At 39.9% G+C, this 20577-nt stretch overlaps 1 protein-coding gene across 1 annotated transcript; it reads right to left on the minus strand.

The window, feature by feature from the left end:
* Positions 1-19989: 19989 nt before the first annotated feature.
* Positions 19990-20562, minus strand: LOC138899110 (uncharacterized). Its single transcript, XM_070185228.1, has one exon. It carries the CDS (start codon positions 20560-20562, stop codon positions 19990-19992), a length of 573 nt encoding a protein of 190 aa, XP_070041329.1.
* Positions 20563-20577: the final 15 nt, after the last annotated feature.

Genomic DNA, 20577 nt, shown 5'->3' on the forward strand with positions numbered 1-20577 from the left:
ATTTAAATGGTGATATCGAAAAATCCTATTTGTGCAAATCACCAATTTAGCAGTCCTTTTGGATAGCACAATAATAAGTTACATTAGGAATTGCACACGATGGTCAACTTTCACCCGTCATTATTCAATTTATAGCCAATGATGGCAAACTTCATACTAAAGACTTGCTCCTCCTCGTGCTCTTCTTCTTTTCTTCTGCAACAACCACTTGATTTGTATGCATGATAATCATTCACTAATTCTGATGAATGGAACTGGTTTCATTTAAAAGAAAAAAGAAACTAAATCAAGTGAAAATTGAAGCTACACCAAGTAACCCCTATTGACAAGTAGGTTATCAGATTGTCGTTACCCTATTCTTCAGTTCTAGAATTTATAACTAACTATACTAGCTTATCATTAAAACCAAAACAGATTACTATCACCTTATTAATTATTAAATCTATGCGCAAATGCACAAATTTTAAACTCAAAATTTTAGGTATCTTCTATCTATATAGAACAAGAGAAACAAATCAATGTGATGATACCGAGCGTCATCTTAAAAAATCAACAAGTGTCAAATTTTAGGACCAAATTAGTTAGATTAGTTAATAATTAGTTACTCTTTTTTAAATTTAAATTAAAAATAATTAAATATCTATATATTTTTAAGGAAACTATTAACAACAACAACAACATACCCAGTAGTATCCCACACCGTGGGGGTCTAGGGAGGGTAGTGTGTACGCAGACCTTACCCCTAACTTGTGAAGGTAGAGAGACTGTTTTCAATAGACCCTCGGCTCAGGAAAATATAAGCACCATATTAATGAAAATATAGATAAGGAGGAACAGCACCAAAAAGTCATGTAAAAGCATCATAAAAACAACACGATAATAAGATGATCAAAATGAAAGAAAATAACGGGTAGTCATAGAAACCTACTACCAACAGAATGCGAGAGTGTATACTAATACTACCGGTATGAACAATCTAGAACTCCTACCCTACTGTTCTAATCCTCGACCCACACCTTCCTAACAAGGGTCATGTCCTCGGTCAGCTGAAGCTGCGCCATGTCTTGCCTAATCACATCTTCCCACGTCTTCTTCGGCCTACCTCTACCTCTCCGTAAGCCCTCCAATGTCAACCTCTCACACCTCCTCACCAGGGCGTCTGTGCTCCTCCTCCTAACATGTCCAAACCACCTAAGCCTCACATCTTGTCCTCAATAGGGGCCACACCCACCTTGTCTCTAATAACCTCATTCCTACTCCTATCTAACCTGGTGTGCCCGTACATCCATATCAACATCCTCATCTATGCTATCTTCATCTTCTGTACATGGGCGATACTGGCCAACACTCAGCCCCATACAGTATAGTCGGTCTGACCACCACTCTATAGAACTTACCTTTAAGTTTTGGTGGCACCTTCTTGTCACACAAAATACTAGAAGTGTGTCTCTATTTCATCCATCCCACCCCAATACGATGTGTGATATCGTCATCAATCTCCCATCCCCCCATATAATAGACCCAAGGTACTTACAACTTCCTCTATAAGGGATGACTTGTGAGTCTAGCCTCACCTCCCCTTCCCCTCCCTAAGTTTCACCACTGAACTCACACTCTAAGTATTCTATCTTGGTCCTACTTAGCTTGAAACCTTTAGACTCTAGGGTCTGCATCCACACCTCTAACCTTGCATTCACACCACCTCACGTCTCGTCAATCAATACAATATCATCTGCAAATAACATGTACTGTGGCACCTCCCCTTGGATATGGTGCATCAGAACATCCATCGTCAGGCAAACAAAAAAGGGTTGAGTGCCGACCCCTAGTGCAACCCCATCATGACCAAAAAATGGTCCGATCCCCCTCACACTGTCCTCACTAGGGTCTTTTCTCCATCATACATGTCCTTAATCACCCTAATATAGGCAATAGGTACACCTTTAGCCTCCAAACATCTCCCCAAAACCTCCATCGGACATTATCGTACGTCTTTTCTAAGTCGATGAATACCATATGCAAGTCCCTTTTCCTCTCCCTATACCACTCCATCAATCTCCTAACAAGGTGAATGGCCTCTGCAGTCGAGCTCCCCATCATAAACCCAAACTGGTTCTCGAAAATAGACACACTTCTCCTCACCCTTAGCTCCACCGCCCTCTCCCAGAATTTCACAGTATGGCTAAGCAGCTTGATACACCGATAGTAATTGTAATTTTTGATATCACCCTTATTCTTGTATAAAGGAACCATCGTGCTACACCTCCACTCCTTGGGAATCTTCTTTGTTCTAAAAATGATATTAAATAACCTAGTGAGCCACTCCAAGCCCGCCTTGCCCGCCCTCTTCCAAAACTCCACTTGAATTTTATCTGGCCCGGTCGCTTTGCCCCTGCTCACCTTATGCATAGCCCCCAAAGTCCCAACGACTCCCGTGGAGTTCTAAATCACCCAGTACAATGTTTCTGTTCCCCTCCTCGTTCAAGAGACTATGAAAGTAGGTTTGCTATCTCAGACGGATAAACCCTCATCTAACAAAACTCTACCTTATTCTCTCTTGATGCACTTCACTTAATCCAAGTCACGTTCCTTCCTTTCTCTCACCTTGGATAACTCTATAGACATTCCAGTCAAAGTTTCTATGTTCCAAGACTCCACTCTCAGCCTGGAGGCTTCCTTAGCCCTCTTAGCCCCCCTCCCCATTCCCTCCCCCACGAGGACACCCCCGAGGAAAAGACCTTATCCTACCATCGTTTATCAAAGCTATCATAATCCAGGAGACACTATGCAAGCACTACCCCCAAAAAGTGACAAAAATAAAATGAATAACCGAAATATAATCTACAACTAATATTCACAAAAATAGGTGAAAAAATAAAATGAAAGAACTAAACTATAATCTACAACTAGAGGCCACAAAGAAAATGAGCAAAACTACTATGGGATATACTAAATAAAATTCAAAATAAAACTATAAACAAGTAGATAATAATATAAAACAGGTAGGCAAAGCTATCACTAATGGAACTAATATGACAATGTTAGGGAAAACACTAAATACAGATTCAAGAGCAAAAATAGGCAGGCAAGAGGATACAATTAAGCTAGAATATCAAAACATCAAAATAGCAGGACAAGAGAAGAACGATAGATCCAGGATTGCAGCCACTGAAGTTAACAAAAATCCGACCGGCGGGGATGAATCGCGACAAGCTGGCTGGAGGGGACAATCCGAGACACCTGGACCGGTCGTTCTTGAGCTTCGATTACTGGGAGGAGATACACGCGCCGGAAAACCACCTGGACAGGATCTCACATGTCCACGCGTGACGGGATCTACGCCGAAAAATTGACTGATCTTGACGAACTTAGTCGATGTTTCCCCACATAAACGCAGGAGGCAAAGGGGAGAGAAATAGAAAGGGAGAAGTACCAAGATTCAAGGAGTTCCAGCGCAAGACTCTGTCCAGTCGTAGTGGAGAAAGAAAATAGAGAAAAATGGGAAGGAGGGGTAAAGAGAGAGAGAAAGAGGAAGAAAGGAAGATGGACAGAGAAAGCAAGAGAGGGAGGAGAGATGAAGGGTGAGCACCTTACCTGGGTCGCCGACGGTGGTGCTGTGTGGCTGTGTTAATGGCAGAGAGAGAGGGGGTAAGGAAACTATTATAAACAAGAAAAAATATATAAATAAACAACTCCAATGTAGAGATATATAAAATGATAAGACTAATTTGTTTTTTGAGATGAGAAAGTTTTTGAATAATAATTCATATGGTCATGCTATATGGATAAGATCATATAACTAAAAATATTATACTAGATAAAACTAAAGACAAAAATATAAACAATAATTTCAAGAAATAAATTAAAAATATAAAGATATAATTTAACTTATTATGTAGTAATTACAATAAAAACAATTAAACTTTCATATTAAATACAAACGGGAAGAAGAATTCAATTTAATTTATTATTGAAAATAATACAAAAATAATAATCTACAATTATTAGTATATTTATGTCATATAATAAAAAAACTTCTCTGTTTAACTTTTGAACTAAATCAACACCATCCATTTAGAAAAATAATACAATAATATTCGTATTATAGATAAACACTAAATGAATAAAAATAAAAATTATAGAATAAAAACTAATATATAAAGAGGAGAATAGATATAATGTGGTTCTATCCGAACTTTAAATTTATTTGATAAAATAAATAAATAAATAATACATGAAATTATTATTGATAAATTTAAAATCGAAATAATTGAGAAAGTCATACATGATAAAGTCAAGTTAAATTTCAAGAAAACATATAAAATTATATTCATTGTATTATATTAAACTGATAATTTATTAAAAATTCAAATGTCATTTTAATAATATTAAGTAATGGATAAAACAATTAAATAAGCAAGGAACAAAACAATAATATAATTTATGGGAAAATATAAGACTTATAATTAGAATTATAATGAGAAAAAACGTACATATACACATAAATAATATCATAATAAATAAATAGTCATAAAGGAAGAATACTAAAAAAACGAATTTCAAGGGATAGCGTGAAAGTATATATACTATCTAAGTAGAAAATTTTAGTTAATAAATAAAACTCATAATTATATAATGAAAAATAATAAATATAAAGATACTATTATGATAAAAATAATAAAAGGCTTATTTCTTTATACTTTTGATGAATTCAAAAATATAATTTAGTAAAACAAATTACATTATTAAATTTACTGTAAAATATAAAATGAGAAAAATAATTAAATATTACAGTAGAAAACTTTTACGAAAAGAGGGGGATAAAGATAATTTTATATATTTACATTTGATTTAATTGATAAATAAATAACACTCAAGAAAATTATTGATGAATTTAGACAATTGAAGAATTTTGAACAGTATAACATAAATTTTAAAAAATAAAAATAATTCAGAGTAAGAAAATATATATCTATATTATATTAAAAGAGAAGTAGTATCAAAAAATTAAGCCAATTATCAAGTTAATAAAAAGTCATATTAGTAAATTTAAGTACTTGCTAATTTAATAATAATAAAGAATAAATGAGGAACAAATAATTTATTTGATTACTATTGTAACGACCCGGCCAGTCGTTTTGAGAGTATTAGCCTTGATCCCCTAGTTATTGCTCCCTCTATTTTATTTTGTGGTTATGTAACTTGTCGGGGCGCTTGATGTCAAATTTGGGAGAGTTTCGGAGTGAAATAGGACACATAGTCCCTAAATTGAAAGTTTAAGTCGTAGGAGTTGACCTTAGTTTGACTTGTGTGAAGACGAATCCGGAATGGAGTTTTGGCGGTTTCAATAGCTCCGTGGGATGATTTCGGTCTTAAGAGCATGTCTGGATATTAATTGGCGAAAGTTGGAAAGTTGGAAGATTTTCGAAAGTTTGACCGGGAGTGGACCTTTTGATATTGGGGTCGGATTCTGATTCCGGAAGTTGGAGTAGGTCCAATATCATTTATGATTTGTATGCAAAATTTGAGTTAAATAGGACTTGATTTGATATAGTTCGGCATCGAATATATAAGTTAAAAGTTAAGTTAATTAGGCTTGAATTGGGGGTGCGGTTCGTGTTTTTGATATTGGTGGATGTGATTTAAGGCCTCGACTAAATTCGTATCGTATTTTAGGACCTGTTGGTATGTTTGGTTGAGGTCCCGGGGGGCCTCGGGTGTGATTTGGACCATGTTCGGCGAATTACGGATCGTTGAGGAGTTACTGAATCCGGTGCTTCTAGTTTTCTTTTTTTAATTCTTAGCTAAGATCATTATTTTATTATTTAAATTAGTTTTCTATAGTTATATTTATAGTATGAAATTATTTTGGATAGATACGAGCCGTTCGGAGTTGAAAAATAGACGGAAAGACCTTCTAATTGATTGATTGAGCGTGGTTTGAGGTAAGTGACTTGCCTAACCTTGTGTGGGGAAAATTTCCCATAGGATTCGGTACTGTGGCGATAATTTTTGATATGTGAAGGCCGTGTACGCAAGGTGAAGAGTGCGTACATGGGCTAAATGTTGGAATTCCGGTTTTAATCACTTACTTTTCTTTATTTCCGTATTCACTACTTAACTGTGGAATTCTTAACTTGAAATTGTTATCCTTGAAATATCTTGCTGTTGAGTTTGGTATTAAATTGAAAGGTCGTGGTTCTTTTGAGGCAAGGTGTAAGTTGTGAAATATCATTTATTTAGTTGTGTTTTGGCTTTCGTGTTATTGTCGAGGTGATTGTTTGGTTGTTTGCACGAGATTTCTGTCGTGTTGTTGTTGCACGACATTTTTGCCGTGCGGTTGTTATTGTTTGCAGGAGGTTTCGGTCGTGCCGTTGTGATTATTGATACGCATGCGGTGGTATAAGGTCTGGGTGTTGAAACGCATGCGTTGAGATAAGGTGGGCTTGATACGCGTGGCTAGTAGGGGAACTACTAGAAGCTATGCGGTGTGGTAAGGTGGGCTAAAACGCGAGATGCTATTTCGGGATAATGATTTTCAAAACCAAATATAAAGGCTCCCACGGTGATATAAGGAAAGATTGTGAGTTATTTTATGATTCGAGACTACGAGGCGGTACCTCGGGAGTGTCCTTGTTGATCTTCTTTATTTGCTGTATTGTTTGGTTGTTGTTACCTTAACATGTAAAATTCTTATTTTCCTTTCGTGTTTTATTAGCTTCCCTTGATTCTGTGTTGTTACTTCCCGCAAATTCTTTATTGTTCACTTCCCTTTCATTATTATTATATCATTATATCTTCTGTTTGATTCTTATTATCTGCAGTAGGGCCTTGACCTAACCTCGTCACTACTTGTAACGACCCGACCGGTCGTTATGACAATTACAGCCCTGTTCCCCCATTTACTGCTCAATTTATGCTTTATAGTAGTTATGTGACTTGCCGGGGTGATTGATTCGAGTCCGGTGAGGTTTTGGAATGAATTGGAACACTTAGTTCCAAGGGTTAAAGCTTAAGTTGAAATAGTCGACCGGATATTGACTTATGTGTAAACCCCGGAATAGAGTTTTGATAATTCCAATAGCTCTGTATGGTGATTTTGGACTTAGTAGTGTCTACGGAAAAGTTTTTCGAAGCCCGTAGCTAAATTAGGCTTGAAATGGCTAAATTAGAAATTTAAGTTTGGAAGTTTGACCGGGGAGTTGACTTTTTGATATCGGATTCAGAATCCAGTTCTGAAAATTTTCATAGCTCCGTTATGTCATTTATGACTTGTGTGCAAAATTTGAGGTCAATCGGATGTGATTTGATAGGTTCCGGCATCGTTTGTAGAAATCGGAAGTTTCAAAGTTTATTAGGCTTGAATCTATGTGTGATTTGTATTTTTAGCTTTGTGTGATGTGATTTGAGGTTTCGACTAAGTTCGTATGATATTTTAGGATTTGTTGGTATGTTTGGTTGAGGTCCCGGGGGCCTCGGGTGAGTTTCGGATGGCTAACCGATAAAATTCGGACTTAAAACCATTGCTGGAATTTTTTTGATTCTGGTTTTCTCACACCTGCGGAGGTTTGATCGTAGGTGGGAAGCCACATGTGCGCACCAGCCCATCGCAAAAGCGGCCAGGCATGAAGAGGGGCAGTGGTCGCAAGTGCGAAGAAATTGCCGCGCCTGCGACGTCGCAAGTGCGAAGCTATGCGCGCAGAAGCGGAATAGGGGAAGGGGAGATGGCTTCGCAAAAGCAAAGAAATTCACGCACCTGCGAGATGGCAGGTGCGGTTAAAAATCCCACAGAAGCGGAAACCCCTGGATAGTAAAACAACAGAGGAGTTCCGAGTTTTTGCCATTTTTGGGCACTTCAAGCTCGGGCTGGGCGATTGTGAGCGAGGGTTTCACGCGAATTCTTGAGGTACGTCACTTGTGGCCATTTCTAATCAATAATATTGAACTATCGTCGATTATTCCGACTAGATTACGTGTTTTGAGGTGTAAATAGGGAATTTGGACCTAGGGATTTGAAAATAAGATTTAAGATTTGGAGGTCGAGTTGATGTCGGAATTTGGTAAAATTTATATGGTTGGACTCGTGGTTGAATGGGCTTTCGGATTTTGTAACTTTTTGTCGGGTTCCGAGACATGGGACCCACAGACAATATTTGAGTAAATTTTTGATTTTGTTGGAAAATTAGTTTTTTCATATGGAATTAATTTCTATAATTTGTTTTGACTGAATCGAATTAATTGTGGCTAGATATGAGGCTTTCAGAGACCAATTCACGAGGCAAGGGCATAGCGGAGTAAGAAATTACATGGTTTGAGGTAAGTAACATTTTTAAACTTGGTTCTGAGGGTATAAATCCTTGAATTACGTGTGATGTGAATTGTCGGAGGTGAGACACATGCTAGGTGACGAGCGTGTAGGCGTGCACCATAGAAACTGTGACTTAAATAAATTTTGGGGAGTTGTAAAAATTGAAGAATCATGTTATTATCCGCATATTCTCCTCGTGTTAGAGGAATTGAGCTGAGACTTGTAATAAAGATCATGATTAGACTACGTGCCAATATTTTGGGACCCACAGGGTCGTGTTGCTGTTGAATTTAATTATTTTAAAAATGTATATTTCATACTCAGTCATGTTCATCCATTGTGAGGATATTTATGGGATTGGGGCTGCCCACCTGCAGCAGGCCTTATAGGCTTTATTATTATATGGATCGGGGATGCCCGCCTGCTACAGGCCTTATAGGATTTATTATTATATGGATCGGGGCTGCCCACCTGCAGCATGCCTTATAGGCTTTATTATTATACGGATCGTGACTGCCCGCCTGTAGTAGGCCATATCGGCTTTATATAACGCTTGGGCTGAAGGAGCCTCTCCGGAGTCTGTCCACACCCCCAGTGAGCATAGCTGATTATGTATTCGGGATGGACTTCCCAGGGCATGGATTTGCTTTACTTATTTATATTGTGTTGGATTTCCCTGGACATGGATCTTGTCTGTATCATTTTCATTTCGGGATAAATGACCCCAGGGCTGGATTGGCCTTATACGGTACTGAGTGACTGACTGATTAGTGACCAGTAGTACACGAGGTCTTCCCACCGAGATGTCATATTCCTCATATCATGCAGTATTGATTTATTTTTCTTGTACTGAGTTTAACTGTTGAACTTGAAAGCATGCCTACATTTCTGTACCATTATATATGTACTGGACTGTACCTGCGGAGCTCGTCACTACTTTCAGCCCAGAGGTTAGTCTTGTTACTTATTGAGTTGGTCGTACTCATACTACACTCTGTACCTCGTGTGTAGATCCAGGTGCTTCCGGACGCGGCGACTGTTAGACCTCAATGTGTTACCAGTTAGAGACTATCAAGGTAACTACTTGGTGTCCGCTGACCTTGTCTCTCTTCCTTTCAGTTATTGTACTGTTCTAATTTTCAGACAATGTTTTTATCAGTCAGCCTTTGTATTCATTTAGATGCTCATGTACTCAGTGACATCGGGTTTTGAAAGTGTTTATATCTGTATTTGTGAGATTTCTTCCGTTGAATTTAAATATTATGTTTTCAAACTTAAGAGAAATTGTGGTTCATTAAGGTTGTCGGCTTTCCTAGTATTGATATAGGCGCCATCACGATAGGTGAGATTTTGGGTTGTGATAAGTTGGTATCAAAGCCTAGGTTACATAGGTCTCACGAGTCATGAGCAAGTGTCTAGTAGAGTCTTGCGGATCGGTATGATGACGTCCATACTTATCTTCGAGAGGCTACAGGGCATTTTAGGATAAACTTCCCATCTTTCTTTCCTTATCGTGCGGAATTGATTCAGCTTGAAATATAACTCTTTGAATTCCTTCCAGATTCATGTGCGCATGTGAGCACTCAGTATCAGCTGTGCATCGCCGATTTATGATTCCATGAACGAGGTTCGAGATGAGTATTCTGTGTTTTCGTGATGGGTCAGTCTGGAGGACTTGAGGCCAGGGTTAGATCGCAGCTTAAGCTCGGTAACTTCAGTTGTAACTTGTACATTTGGACTCATATGTCCGGTAATGTCCTTACGAGTGGAACTTGTGGCTCGATGAGTGGTAAAATGGCTTTGTGATTAGTATGATGTGACTGCGGGATGTGTTAAGATGATATGTGACGAGAATTGTTTCCTTGAAATGTAAAGAAAGTGCCATTGGGTGCATGATTTTCATTTTGATGTGACGTACAGTCTCGAGTATGAATGTTTTGAAGGATATTTCTCGTTGTTAAATTTTGGGACAAATTAAATTCTCATGTCTTATTAATGAGTTTGGACTCATAAAGATTAAGTGATTGCATAGTAATTGTGACTGCGAAAGGGTATAACAAGATACCAATTTGAGGCTAAGCAGGTGGGTTATCCCCTGCGGAGTAATCTACGTAGGTGTGTTCCTTATAATGTGAGTGGAGATTTCTTTTCTGCCAGTGGGGCGTATGTGTTTAGATTTGAATTTGAAGCTGGTTGAAAAAATTGACTTGAGTGTCAAGAGAATGAATGTCAGCTTAGCGGATGATTGAGGTATTTTTATGGTTGGCATTGTATGAGCTTGAGAAGAATTTTCATTGAACTGACTGTGGTATTATGGCAGTAATAGAGTATGGGTATTGTGGGTTATGGAACATTTTGTTCTATGGCTTTGAGCCAAGTGGGGGAGCCTGCTGCGGATGGCTTAATTTCATGGTTATATATTAAATTTTAGTTTTGATCTGAGGCATACTTGTAGATTAGTTATGACTTGCAGAGGTTGAGATCGAGGATGACTCAAGTACTGAAAGGGTGCTTAAGAAGAATACAGTAACTTATGGGCCTTAGGGCAGTGTGATTTTATGTTAGGGTGTCTTATACTGAGCTTTGGGTAAGGATCGTAATGTTCTGACAAGGAGAAGTGTCAACTTGAGGGTAATCCATAAGAAAGTCGGAGAAAATAGGACAATTGGGTAGTAGGCTAGACCAGTATGGTAATGGTATGCTCGGTTTGGTTGGGTGATTATGATGTGGTGAGGCTCTACAGATGTTTTGGTGGAAATATTCTTGGGTTTGGTGACATGCGTGGCTGGGTCGAGTTAGAGGAATTCAGTTCTGATATCTTGGTTATGTGCAAATAGATTTCAAAATATTCTTGATGGTTTCTACCATGGTTCGAACTAGATATTTTCTACTGGTGTGGGGGACATGTTGTGTATTGTGATTTCCTCCTGGATGAGAGAAAATGGAAGGTTTCTAACTAACCGGGTATGTAATTTGCTGGTGACTCAGAGTTGATAATGAGATTCTCGTGCTTTTCACATGATTACATAATAGATGCGGTATGTTGTGCGGGATTAAAATTTATATGTACAAGGTGGCAATTTAGTCTTGAAGGGAAGGTCCTTAATTTTGGACAACATGGTTAGTTTCAGATATTTAGATGAATGTTATAACTGCTCGGTAATCCCTGAGAAGGGTGCGCATTTCAGAAGGCGCATTGTGTTTTGACTTACAGATGTTCATTGGTATTGCGGTACTCACCTAGTTGATAGACTACTGATATTCAAATTATTGCTATGTGGCACAGAAGAATTATGGAAGTATTCCTAGTGGGATGATCGTGCATGAAGGAGGTGATAGTCATACGAGTGCTGGAGTTGTGATCAGTTAAGGTGGTTTATGTGTTCTATGAATTTGGGGGACTAGGAGTTCTCAAAAGCAAATTGTTTCAGTGTTGCGGCCTGTTTGAGGTGGGTATTTTATTTAAACTCAGTGGAGGCACTAATTGCGCTAATTATTTGTGATAGCTGCGCGCTACGAGTGCGTACGTATGTGAGGTTTGAGCCATGTACGGGCATCGGGGCAAGTATTCATACTCGGAAGAATTCTTAGGCAAAGATATGCCTAGAGTTGACTGTTAAGCATAAAGTTATAACGTTTCTCGTATTCGTACCTTTGTCAAGAACTATCTAGGCTACACTTGAGGTTACAAAGAGGCTAATTCCCCGAATAAATTGGGTAGTTACTATTTCTGCGTTAACTTGCCGATTTGAGTTGTGATAGCACACTTTGCACATGCCTACTCTATGGCGTGTTATTTATACCAGTCCAGGAGCATGTGAATTTTATTTCATTTATCATATACATGTGTACTTATTTGTTTGCTCATGCATTATATGCTTAGACTGGAGGCCTGTGACCATGTCGGGCGATTGATATTATTAGCACGTAAGTTATCCGTGCTGATCCTGACATTTATGTTATTGGCACATGAGTTGTCCGTGTGGGTCCAGATATTGATACTATAGCACGTGAGTTGTCCGTGTAGCTGATGTTAATGTGAGCTCTAGATGAGCTGGTTACCGTTGTTTGATTCGTGTGTCTTGGTTCTACTATATATGATGAGCTTATAGCATTGCAGTTGTGGTGGTACTTGTTGAACTTGCAATACGGTTCTCTTCTTTTAGACATTTTCCATCTTTGGGTACACGGATTGCGCAGTTGTGGCTTGAGTTATATTGGTGTGGCATGTCTGTGGGATAGTTTTGTTTAATAATATATTGTCATTGGACCTAGAATGGGTACTATCGGGTTTGAATACGGTATATTTGGGAGGATGACACTGAAAGTCATCTTAGAAAGTGATTATAGTTCTGGTTGGGCGAGAGGGCTCCATGACTTATTGATCTGATAAGGGGTTATGAGATTCCGTGTGTTTCTTTTATTATCAACAATGTACGAAGGTTTTGGAACGAGGTATGGCTTGATACAGCTTGTTCAGAGTCATGTAGTGTGTAGATGTGAGATTCGTGTTTTGAAAAGAATTTCTGAATGTTGGAAATTGAATTCCAAGGTTTATGGCCTAAGGTTAAATTCATGACTTTCAATTATGTTGTGTTGTCAGGCCTATACAAAATAGGGTTACGTGGGATCACCCCCGGGTTTGTGCATGGTAGGGTGGAACAGTGATTTAAAGGCTTAGGAACAACTCTTGGCATGTTCGAGGACGAACATATGTTTAAGTGGGGGAGAATGTAAAGACCCGACCGGTCATTTTGAGCATTACATCCCAGTTCCCCCATTTACTACTCAATTTATGCTTTACAGTTGTTATGTGACTTATCGGGGTGATTGGTTCGGGTTCAGTGAGGTTTTGGAATGAATTGGAACACTTAGTTCCAAGGGTTAAAGCTTAAGTTGAAATAGTCGATCAGATGTCGACTTATGTGTAAACGACCCCGAAATAGAGTTTTGATGATTCCAATAGCTCTGTATGGTGATTTTGGACTTAGCAGTGTGTACAGAAAAGTTTTTGGAAGCCCGTAGCTAAATTAGGCTTGAAATGGCTAAATTAGAAATTTAAGTTTGGAAGTTTGACCGGGGAGTTGACTTTTTGATATCGGAGTCGGAATCCAGTTCTGAAAATTTTCATAGCTCCGTTATGTCATTTATGACTTGTGTGCAAAATTTGAGGTCAATCGGATGTGATTTGATAGGTTCCGGCATCGTTTGTAGAAATCGGAAGTTTCAAAGTTTATTAGGCTTGAATCTATGTGTGATTCGTGTTTTTAGCATTGTGTGATGTGATTTGAGGTTTCGACTAAGTTCGTATGATATTTTAGGACTTATTGGTATGTTTGGTTTAGGTCCCGGAGGCCTCGGGTGAGTTTCGGATGGCTAACGGATAAAATTTGGACTTAAAACCACTGCTGGAAATTTTTTGCTTCTGGTTTTCTCGCATCTGCGGAGGTTTGATCGCAGGTGCGAAGCCACATGTGCGCACCAGCCCATCGCAGAAGCGGCCAGGCGTGAAGAGGGGCAGTGGTCGTAGGTGCGAAGAAATTGCCGCACCTGCGAGGTCGCAGGTGCGAAGCTATGCGCGCAGAAGCGGAACAGGGGAAGGGGAGATGGCTTCGCAGAAGCGAAGGAATTCACGCACCTGCGAGACGGCACGTGCGGTTAAAAATCCCGCAGAAGTGGAAACCCCTGGACAGTACAAAAATATAGGAGTTCCAAGTTTTTGCCATTTTTGGGCATTTCAAGCTCGGGCTGGGTGATTTTGAGCGAGGTTTTCATGCGAATTCTTGAGGTAAGTCACTTGTGGCAATTTTTAGTCAATAATATTGAACTATCGTCGATTATTCCGACTAAATTACGTGTTTTGAGGTGTAAAACGGGAATTTGGACATAGGGATTTGAAAATAAGATTTGAGATTTGGAGGTCGAGTTGATGTCGGAATTTGGTAAAATTTGTAAGGTTGGACTCGTGGTTGAATGGGCTTTCGGATTTTGTAACTTTTGTTGGGTTCTGAGACATAGGCCCCACAGGCGATTTTTGAGTAAATTTTGGATTTTGTTGGAAAATTGAAATTTTCATATGGAATTAATTTCAATAATTTATTTTGACTAGATCGAATTAATTGTGGCTAGATACGAGGCTATCGAAGACCAATTCACGAGGTAAGGGCATAGCGAAGTAAGAAATTACACGGTTTGAGGTAAGTAACATTTCTAAACTTGGTTATGAGGTGTCACGACCCAAAACCTATCCCGTCGTGATGGCGCCTATCGTGGAACTAGGCAAGCCACAACTCAACATCCCAACACAGAAAAATCTTTGAACATAAAGACGGAAGCAATTTAATAATTTAGGAAAGCCTTTTTGAAAACAGAAATATCCAAAATACGATACAACCCATCACAAAACCATGGTATCACAAAGTACATGGGGGTCTAACTTAGAATACAGTCCACTATAGTGTCTAGAGAAATAAACTGAAAATACAACTGGTGATAAAGGAGGAGAGTCAAGGTCTGCGAATGTTGCAGCTACCTTGGTAGTCCCCGAACTCTGAAGCCGCAATTAGCAACCGCCGCCATGACTAAAAATGCCTGGATCTGCACATGAGGTGCAAGGAGTAACGTGAATACATCCAACTCAGTAAGTAACAAGTCGAAACTTTGGACTGAAAGGTAGTGACGAGCTCAATCGGTATAGATAAAATAGTAATAACTGAACAGAAACGCAGGCATACTTTCAAATTAAATAGGCAACTCAAACAATAAAGTGAAGTAGATCCGAACAATGAAAAGAATATAACTCTGCTATCTCTACATGCCAATGCACTAGCCCGAAATAATGATATGATGTATCAATAACAACAACTAAGACGAAGATATGATATGAAATGCATGAACATGACTGATTACATAATATCAATGAAATAAGTGAAATGACAGCAAGAAACGATCACTAGGGGTCCCAACAGTACCGACATAAAGCCTAAACATGATATCTAGCATGATTGACAGCTCAATTACTTTATCACAAGATGAAAACACGAATATCAACAAAATAGAGTCACTATACAGTACCATGGAATCAACCAAGCCACAATTCTCACGGTCAATACCAATCGTATAGCACATAGTTCGGGGTTTCGAAACCTCAGAACCAAGTTTGAAAGTGTTACATACCTCAAACCGAGCAAATCCTACTCCGAAATGCCTTTGCCCCTCGAATCAGTCTCCAAATGCCCTGAATTTAGCCACAAGCAGTACGGTATAATTAATATAGGCTAAAGGAATCAATTCCACCTGAAAAACACAAAATTATAAGCCAAAAATTCGAAATCTACTCGAACCCGGCCCCCGGGCCCACGTCTCGAAATCCAACAAAAGTCACAAAACCCGAAAGCCCATTCACTCACGAGCCTAACCATACTAAAATTACTCAAATCCGATAACAAAATCTCATTCAAAACCTCAAAATTCTAACTCAAGAGTTCTTCCTCTTTTTCCCCAATTTCTCACCCCAAATCACAAATTAGATGATAAAATTAAAGATGAAATCACGGGATTTAACCAAAACCAAGTAGGAATCACTTACCCTAATCAACTCCACAAAAATCTCTTCAAGAATCGCCCAATTCCGTGTTCTCTAGCTCAAAATATGAAAAATGGGTTCAAACCCTCGTTTTTGAAATTAATACTGCCTGCCCAGATATCCTTCTTCGCGAACGCGACCGTCCTCTCGCGTTCGCGTAGACCAACTCAGACTGCCTCTCAACTTAACTCTTCACGGACGAGACCTACGCTTCACGAACGCAAAGCTTTGCAAACTCAGACCTTTGCGAACACGTCCCTCACCCCATGAACGCGTAGAACAAAAGACTGGGGGGTCCCCAGCTGCCTCACTCACCTTCGCAAACGCGACGCCACTCACGCGTTCGCGATGCACACACTGCTGTACCTTCGCATTTATGTCCTCTCCTTCGCATACACGTAGAGCAAAATCTCACCAACTCAAAAACACTCTTCGCGAACGCGAGGCTCCTCTCGCGAATGCGTAAGAGGAAACCAGAAAAATGCAGCAGCAGATATCAGCTATCTCACCCAGGTCAAAAATGATCCGTTAACCACCCGAAACTCACCCGAGGCCCCCGGGACCTCAACCAAACATACCATCAAGTCCCAAAACACTATAAGAACTTAGTCGAGCCTTGGAATCACTCAAAACAACATCAAAACATCAATTACACCCAGATTCAAGCCTAAAGAACTTCTAAACTTTCAAATTCCACAAACGACGCCGAAACCTATCAAACCTCATCCGATTGACCTTAAATTTTGCACACAAGTCATATTTAACATTACGGACCTGCTCCAACTTGCGGAATCGGAATTCGATCCCGATATCAAAAAGTCAACCCCCCAGTCAAACTTCCCAAAAATTCGACTTTCGCCATTTCAAGCCTAAATTAGCTACAGACATCAAATTCAGAGTCCGGACACACTCCTAAGTCCAAAATCACCCAACGGAGCTAACAGAACCGACGAAACTCCATTCTGGAGTCGTCTTCACACGATCCAGACTACGGTCAAAATTCTAAGACTTAAGCTTCCATTTTAGGGACTAAGTGTCCCAAAACATTCCGAAACCAAAACAAGACCTCCCGGCAAGTCACATAACCAGAAACAGATATGGGGAATGCAATAAATAGGGGATCGAGGCTAATACACTCAAAATGACTGGCCGGGTCATTACATCCTCCCCCACTTAAATATACGTTCGTCCTCGAACGTGCCAAGAGTTGTTTCCAAGCCACCAAATCACTATTCCATCTTACCATGCATGCATCCGGGGGTGATCCCATGTCACCCTATCCCATATAGGTCTGATAACACCACATAACTGAAATTTCTTAATTCTACCTAGCCCACAAGCCTTAGAATCTAATTTCCAACATCCTGAATTTCTTATAAGGTCAGAATCCCGCAACCTACACACTATATAAGTCTGAACAAGCTATACCAAAAGCCGTAACCATAACTCAAATTCACAAAACTTCAAATACCACATAGCTCAAATGCTCGAAGCAATGATTTCTAATCACCATAGCTGCTCGAAACAACCCCATATCGGTAATAAACCTCATATGAAACAAGACTCCATTCAAAAACCTTCGTACACCACCGATGATGAAAGAAACATGAAGAGACTCATAACTATTCACCAGATCTACCAGTCGTGGAGCTCCATTTCCTTCGACAAGAACCATAGGAAATTCCTAAGCTGACTTTCGATATCATCCTTCCAAATATGCCACAATCAAATCTGATAGCTCCCATCCTAGATCCGATGACTTCATCTTATCAAATACTAGCTACTCTACTGACATGCCACACCAATACTATCTAAAGCCACAACCCGTGTAATTCGTGCACTAATAAGCAACCTTCCAAATGTATTCGATCACGAAAATGACTCAAACAAGAGAATCATCCCGTAAGCCCGATGGGTACCACCCCGACGCAATGCTAAGAACCCATCACACACCGTAGAACCATAACACAAGAATCTAACACAAGGATCATATCTCAACATAACTCTGCCGCAATACGCGACTCCATCCAAACACTGATTCACATGAAATACCTCAGCCACCGTGCTCAAAATCAATAACCACGCGCAATCCGTCATCAAGTACACGAAGGGCATTACCATAACCATGGAGAAGCAAATGACACAATGCCACACAAACCCAAAAGAACATAACCAATGCGCAACCACTGATGCATCACCCAAATACCCATCTCGCATAAATTTTCGCTATAAGGTCCCAATAGAACTGCACCATGGGTGCATACAACCAACGAATCACAACCCCTCATAGCATAGAAGAGTAACTCACCGAACATATCAAAACACGAATAAGCTCAACAACAACAGAATAGCACATCCCTCAACAATAGCAGTATGGAGCCAACTAATCCGACTCGGTGTAGAATACACATCCTAAATGGTCCTACCAATGGACCCCCAAATCAACTCCAGGCACCCCCACATGGATAAATAACCCTCCGAAAGCCCACAATGACTGAATCATAACACATACTATCGTCTAGCTAGCTTCGGCCATGACTTTATAGTCCACAACCATGGAAACAACCTGCTCTTGAGAACTCCTAGTCTCCAAATCTATATAACACATGAATCCCATATCTAATCCCAACTTCACCGCCAGAATGTCTAACACATATCTCATACACGATCATCCACGAGGAATACTCCTAAAATTCTTCCATGCCACATAGCAAAAAGTGAATATCATCAGTCGATCAACCAGAAGAGTATCACAATACCAATGAACATCCGTAAATCAAAACACAATTCCCCTTTCAACCGCGCACACCTCTCAAGGATTACCGAGCAACTATAACATTCATCTAAATATACAACATTGACCATTCTGTTCAGAATTCGTGAACTTGCCTTCAAGAATGAACTATCACCTTGTACATGTAGATCTTAATCCTGCACAACACACCGCATCTATCATGTCATCACCATACTGGTCTAGCCTACTACCCAGTTGTCCTATTCACTTTGAGTTTCTTCTGAATTATCCTTAATTTGATACTTCTCCTTGTCAGAACTCCACGACCCTTACCCAAATCTCACTACAAGACACCCTAACATAACACCAAACCACCATTAGGCCCGTAAGCCATTATACTCTTCTTATGTCCCTCCAAAAATACCTCAACTGTAATGCTCACTCTGAAAATACCTTATGCGAATTTAAAATTATTCTTCTTACCTTTCTTATACTAAAATGTAGAATCCATAATCATACAGAATCACCGCATATCTCAGCACCATTAAATGTAATTTCAAGTTCTAAATTGCACTGCCCAAATGGGCTGAAAGACACGTGCCTCATTAGCACAACAACGCTCGAAGGGGCAACCCAGCCTTAACACCACCGATCAAATTCACACCCCGTATGCACTACATCCTTCAAAATAATAATTTAATCATTTCATGATTTTTTTTTAAAAATAAGTGCGATATAACCCGCATTCAAGAAATTTTCTTACTCAAGTCATCCCCGATATCAACCTCTGCAAGTCATAACCAATCAACAAGTATGCCTCAGCCCAAAAACTAATATCGTACAAAATCATGCAATCAAATCATAGATATCAGACTCCCCCACTTGGCTCAAAGCCATATAACAAAATATCTGATAACTCACCATACCCAAGATAACATCTAAATTGACCATACTAAGAAATAAGAGATCTAATCTAGTCTCTAGACTCCCAATTGTCACCACACATGAACGATATACACGGTCCATAATGACAGTATCGCCCACCAGCTTAGACACATGATCAAGTGAAACTAGAGACTCATGGGGCATATCCAGATAATGAGCGAAATGCGAGGACACATATAAATATGTGGGACCAGGGTCAAATAATACAAAGGCATCTCTATGGCAAACTAAGACAATACCTGCAATCCCAGCATCCGAAGCAATGACATCTGGTCTGGCAGGGAGTGTGTAGAAATGGGCCTAACCGCCACCTGATAGGCCTCCCCCTCTAGGTCGACCCATAGCTGACGGAGCTCCACCCCGATCTGGCAGGGCGGGTGGTGAAGTAACTGGTGCCGAAGTTGAAGGCTGACTCCTCTACTGAGATGAACCTCCCAAAAAGCGGGGACAATGCCTCTTGCTATGACCCAAATCTCTGCACTTAAAGCAGCCTCTCTCTGCAAATGGCAGTGGGGAGTGAAGGGAACCCCGAGCACCGGAATAACTGCTAGAAGGTACTGACACAGATGAACCCTGATCTGATGGTGCATGAGACGAACTTTGAGCTGGTAGTGCACCGAATGAAGACTGGCCCTGCTGATAGCTATGTGCATCATAGCCAGATGATGCAGCACGGTGAACTGGGCGAGTCTTCTGAGCATGTCTGAAAGGACGACCCCTACCGTGGCGGAACTGACCCCTAGAAGGAACACCACTGAATCCACCCTGTCCACGAGGCCTCTTGGCCTCCCTCTTAACCCGCTTCTGGCTGTGAACCATCTCAATCAGATGAGCAATATCGAAAACCTCATCAAATGTAGCACCATACACTCTCTCTCTAGTCATAAGCAATTGCAGCTGAAAAGTGAGGCCATCTATGAACCTCCTGATCCTTTCCCTATCTATGGGAACCAAACAGATAGCATGACGGGCCAACTCTGAAAATCTCATCTCATACTGCGTCAC

This window comes from Nicotiana tomentosiformis, chromosome 9 (assembly GCF_000390325.3).
Source record: "Nicotiana tomentosiformis chromosome 9, ASM39032v3, whole genome shotgun sequence".
In the NCBI taxonomy this organism is placed as follows: domain Eukaryota; kingdom Viridiplantae; phylum Streptophyta; class Magnoliopsida; order Solanales; family Solanaceae; genus Nicotiana; species Nicotiana tomentosiformis.